At 35.8% G+C, this 6,000-nt stretch overlaps 1 protein-coding gene across 1 annotated transcript; it reads right to left on the bottom strand.

Moving 5' to 3' along the window:
- Nucleotides 1-3,692: 3,692 nt before the first annotated feature.
- On the bottom strand, nucleotides 3,693-4,223 carry GCK72_020347 (uncharacterized protein; the record flags this gene model as incomplete). The annotated part of the gene is made up of 1 exon (XM_053733522.1): nucleotides 3,693-4,223. The coding sequence occupies one exon, from the start codon at nucleotides 4,221-4,223 to the stop codon at nucleotides 3,693-3,695; it is 531 nt and encodes a 176-aa protein (XP_053582435.1).
- Nucleotides 4,224-6,000: the final 1,777 nt, after the last annotated feature.

The raw sequence follows: 6,000 nt of genomic DNA, 5'->3' as shown, positions 1-6,000 counted from the left end.
CTTTTGAAGTTTTCCAGGACTGTCTTTTGAAGTTTTCCAGGAACACCGTTATGTAATTTTTCCGAGTTGTCTATTAGAAGAAATTAGCGTCTACTTTAACAGACATCTTTAATTTCAATCATTCAAATTTCATTTTCTTTCTGCTGATAAATTAACTTTGGAATAGAGTCTGTCTCTAGTTTCTGAAAATTTTTTGAACCATTCAAAACAGTTATTCGGAAACAAAGTTTTCGACTTTAATTAATTTTTTTCCAGTCTCCCTCTGCTTTCTTAATTAGTTTCATGGAAAAACGTTGTTTTTTGCTGTGGAGTTTTCAAATTTAGTTTTTAACAATATCACAATGGAAGTATGTCGGAAATATGAATTCCCATATTTCAAAAAATCTACCGCTTTAGTGTTATGTTGGTTTCAAAATACCTTGGCGTGAGTTTGATTTCAAATTACAATTAATTTAAAAACCATAATTTGAGATCATTCACTTATTTGATCACAGCATATAATTTTCATATATCAGTTGTTTGTGGAATAATCAATTTGTTTCATTTTATTATCCTCACTAGACCAGCTATGAGAACATCTTCTGTGAATCTCATGATGGCTGCTGTGGCAGTTTTCGATATTTGTTCACTCTTTCAGGAGTTTAAACAGTATTATGATATATACATTGCTTCTGACTCGTGTCTATTTACCGATACATACGCTTCTGCTCTTTTACAAAGATGTTCTTTTGCATTGACAAATTATTCAAGAAGATACTCCACGTGGCTATGTCTCTTGATTGCACTCATCAGGACAATTGTAGTTCGGAACCCGATGAGTCGATTTCATGAAAACCTTACTAAACCAAGAGGAGGATATTCAGTTATACTGGGAGTATTCCTAGTCAGTGTCCCTCTGGGAGTTCTGAAGCTGTTGGAGTTCCAGATTTTTTGGGAAGAGCGTATTTCTGATTGTGATGAAAACATTACTGTAGTAATGTATTTCACTGGTGTTTCGAATCTTTTTGTTGCGAATAATCACCTTATCCTCAACTCATTTTATTTAACAGATGCCGTAGTATCGAATGTGAGTTTAGTAAAGATTTCTATTGACAGTAAAACATCATTTCAGTTAATACCTTGTCTAATGTTTCCTATTGTCACTTTTCTATTAATAAGAGAAGTCAGAAACATAGAACAAAACAGGAGACGATTGATCTCATCAAACAAGTTAGCTGATTCCAAAAAAGCTACGAGACTTGTATTTTATTTTACTCTTACATTTTCTATCGCTCAGCTTCCTTTTGGACTTACCAGTTCAGTTGTATATTTATTTGAAAAGACCCCATTGTCGTGAGTCGAAAATGAGAAATGTCCTAAATTCTTGTGTCTTCTAGAAGAATTCTCTACTTTTTATACAATCTGTTTTCGACGTTACTCACTGCAAGTACAGTAACCCATTTCATAGTTTGTATTCTTATGTCATCTCAATATCGAGACACTGTGAAGTCAGTGGTATCATGTGGATATTATTCAAAAGAAAAGGTTTGTAAAAGTAATTTCTCATTTTACAATCGGTTTCAAGTTTTTGATTTAGATACAAAGCAAAGTTGCGACCAGTGTATTACCGACAATCACATAATATCATGTGTAGAGCTCGAAACAGGACGAGCTGGGACGTCCCGTGTCCCCGTCACGATTTTTATAGAAGCCACTAATAAAGTTGACACCTTTCATAGAAGCACAAACATTATTTAAAGGATTCATCGTCTTCTGATTAAGTTTTGGTTTTAAGTTGATGATTGGAGATGGTTGACTTTGGACGCCCTTAATTGGATTCTGAGTTCTTATTCAGTACACACCAGACCAACCACGTATCACTCACGTCCACTTTTGTCCGCTCTTCCAACAGTATTCTAAAAATATCGGAGAAAATTTCTTTAAAAAATTTGTGAGTAAAATTCCCCGGATACTACAATTGCAACCTACACAATTCCAGGAGTTTCCATGAAACGAGTGCTGAACTTAAACCAAGCGGGAACTGAGCTATGAGAAATTGAAAATGAGTACTATTGGAGTCAGGCATTTTTCTCCGGTTTTCATCGGTCTTCCAGAGTTCCTTTATTAGCAAAAATGTGACAACTGGAAAAAGAAGACAAGGGATCAGCTGGAATAAAACGTTTCTGCAAATGAGCTCTGACAAAACTCACATTCGAAAACGCTGCGTCCACTGCATGGTATGAGTTCAAAATGATTGCATCATTAGCCAGAAAAGTGTCTGAGACACGGTTGTAAAACGCATGAATAGTAATGCTCGAATTACAATATGACTCTATATCATACGACTCAATCGTAAACTCAAACATTTTGAAGATACCGAGTGAAATACCCGTTAAAAATACAGCAATAATAATGAAGTAAGCAGTTTTTGGTTTTGCTAAGTTCTGATAAAATGGGTCCATCGGATTCCGTATAACAAGGGTTCGAATAAACGGAATGGATAAGCATAGCCAAGTGGAGCATCTTCTTGAAAAATCGGTGAGCATGAAAAAAGGGACTTCCAAGAGAACAAATCCATATGTTGTGGTTTCTAAGCAGTTTCCGAGTATTCTTGACAGTCTGATGTACAGTTGTTCGAGCCCGTGAAAAAATGAGCAGATATCAGAAAACGCTATAGCAGCCATGATGAGGTTTACAGATAATGTTCTCATAGCTGGTCTGGTTAGAATGATGAAATGAAATATGTTGATCAACACACAGAATACTGTTAAATAAAATTCATATTGCTTGAGTTGAAAAGTGAAATTTCTGAAAAAGTTGATTAGATAAAGATATTGATTGCAATTTACTCACCTCAAGTCCTCTTGTAATCTACATAGACGTAATGCAGTAGGTTTTTTGAATTTCGGAAACTCAGAAATCCATTTCAGTTGTTCAGAAGTTTTTTGTGAATGTTTTGTCTGGAGTAGAGAACTTCATTGGTCTGCTAATCGTGAGTCAGATTTTTTTGTTTAGCTTTCCTCTCAATGCGAGCTTTTAATTTTCAAACTGTTTGACTTCCGAGATTGTGTACTAGTATGTTTTGTGTTTTGTGTCTTAATTAGAATCATGAAACATATTTATTTCTCTTGAGATTCGCCGCAAAGCATAAACTGAAACGCTTTTGTGTGTAGTCCATACATATAACTTTACATAGTCGGCATGGCGTCATTAGTACCAATTTGGTTTTGTGCCTGACATCAAGAATAATAACTAGTAGTATTAATTTTTCAACCTTGTCTTTCGAGTAATACCCACATGACACCACTGACTTCACAGTGTCACGATATTGAGATGACAGAAGAATACAAACTATGAAATGGGTTACTGTACTTGCAGAGAATAACATCGAGAACAGATTGTATGAATAGTACAGAATTGTTCTAGAACACATTAAAGTTAGAGGCATTTCTTCATTTTCGACTCACGACATTCCCGGAATCTCCTCAAATAAATATAGAACAGAACCGGTAAGTCCAAAAGGAAACTGAGCGATGGAAAATGTAAGAGTAAAATAAAATACAAGTCTCGTAGCTTTTTTGGAATCAGCTAACTTTCTTGATGAGAATACTTTTCTACTGTTTTGTTCCGTCATCCGGACTTCTTTCATTAGTAGAAAAGTGATGGTAGGGAATAGTAGACATGGGATTAACTGGTTTCACTTTTGTCAGACATTACAAATAATTGAAAATACTTTCACTTACATTGGAAACTACAGCGTCTGTTGCATAGAAAGCGTTCAGAATGATCCGATTATTTGCTGTAAAAAGATCCGACACATGATTGTAATAAAATCTTGTAGTAATGTTTTCATCACAATAGGAGACTGTCTCAAACCAATCAGTCTCGAACTCCAACAGCTTCAAAATTCCAAGTGGGGCACTTGCCAGGAATACTCCCAATATAACTAAATATCCTGCTGCCGGTTTTGTGAGGTTTTCATGAAATCGACTCATCGGGTTCCGAACAACAATTGTCCTGATGAATGCAATCAAGAGACATACCCACGTGGAGTATCTTCTTGAGTAGCTGGTTAAAGTGGAAAGTGAGCTCTCTATAAGAAGAAAGGCATATGTATCTGCAACGATACATGGTCCATAGAGCGCTCTGAGTCTAACATAAAACTGTTTAAACTCTCTGAGCAATGAACAAATATCGAAAAAGGCCACAGCAGCCATCATGAGATTCACAGAAGATGTTCTCATAGCTGGTCTAGTAAGAATGAAAAAATGAAGTAAATTAATTGTTCCACAAATAACTAAGACATAATAATTGTTATTTACAATTAGATATGTTTTAGATCTGGAGTGAATCGTTTTGAAAAATGTGGTTTCGACTCAAACTCACCTCAAGTGTTCTTGAAACCTACATAACACTAAAGCGGTAGACTTTTTGAAATGTGGGAATCCGTATTTCAGACATTGCTCCATTCTGATAATGTGAAAACTAAACTTCAAAATTCTTCGACCAAAACAAGTATATATCCCTTTACTAGAAAACATGTTTATCACAAAGATTGGAAAAAGTTAATTAGAACCAGTAGACTAGCGTCCCCCGCCTCCCGGATGGCTCCGCAGGACTCGGCTCCGCCTCGTGCGCGCTTTTTATCACCTTGCGCATTAGATTCACGGACCATTCTGCATAAATAAAAAAAAACATGTTTTGATAACATGTTTTCTAGTAAAGGGATACTTGTTTTGGTCAAAGAATATTGAAGTTTAGTTTTCACATTATCAGAATGGAACATTGTCGGAACTATGAATTCCCACATTTCAAAAAGTCTACCGCTTTAGTGTTTTGTAGGTTTCAAGAACACTTGAGGTGAGTTTGAGTCGAAACCACATTTTTCAAAACGATTCACTCCAGATCTACAACATATCTAATTGTAAATAACAATTATTATGTCTTAGTTATTTGTGGAACAATTAATTTACTTCATTTTTTCATTCTTACTATACCAGCTATGAGAACATCTTCTGTAAATATCATGATGGCTGCTGTGACCTTTTTCGATATTTGTTCATTACTCTCTCCCGATCCAACTCACCACCATTTCATACGGTATTATCTCTCTTTCAATTGTTCTAAACTTTGTTGTTTCCTCTTTTTGTTCCTATAATCATTTTAATCAATAAATTTAACCGTATTGGTGACGAATAAATCCACATTTGGGGACAATTCGGGGCACATACGGCGCACTTACGGCGTGCTTATGGCAAAACATAGAGGCGTTAGCGGCTGACTGTCGGCAGAGAGCCGCGTAAAACTGGAGTTAGCCGCCCGATTCGAGGTGAGTCCCAACTGCTTTCTTGACACGCTCCGAATCGGGCGGCTAACTCCCTTTTTCATCGGCTAACTCCACGGAAATTACCTGAGTTATTTCTGTAACAGGTTTCCCCTTTATTATAGGGATCGCTTCTATTTCTCAAAGGGATCGTGAAGGTGTGCTTCAATTACAGTATTTATGATTACATTATTATAGCGACGAAATCAATATACGAACTGAATATACAATGTGTTACAATGTTAGATCGTTTCTAAATTTAATTCTTGAGTCATATCCTGGTATGCATCCGCATGGTATTATGTGATAGTCGGTAAGACGTCTCTGGCCGCAACTCTGTTTTGTATCTGAATCGAAAACTAATAACCGATTGTAATATAAGAAATTTCTTTTACAAACCTTCTCTTTTGAGTAATATCCACATGACACCACTGACTTCACAGTGTCTCGATATTGAGATGACATAAGAATACAAACTATGAAATGGGTTACTGTACTTGCAGTGAATAACATCGAGAACAGAAGAAATAAATAGTAAATGATTGTTCTAGAACACACTAGAATTAGGCACATTTCTAGATTTTTGACTCACGATATTCCCGGAGTTTCCTCAAATAAATATAGAACTAAACTTGTCAGTCCAAAAGGAAATTGAGCAATGGAAAATGTAAGAGTAAAATAAAGCACGAATCTCGTAG

The sequence above is a fragment of the Caenorhabditis remanei genome, chromosome V, assembly GCF_010183535.1.
Source record: "Caenorhabditis remanei strain PX506 chromosome V, whole genome shotgun sequence".
Classification (NCBI taxonomy): Eukaryota; Metazoa; Nematoda; class Chromadorea; order Rhabditida; family Rhabditidae; genus Caenorhabditis; species Caenorhabditis remanei.
This window is presented reverse-complemented; position numbering and strand designations above follow the sequence as displayed.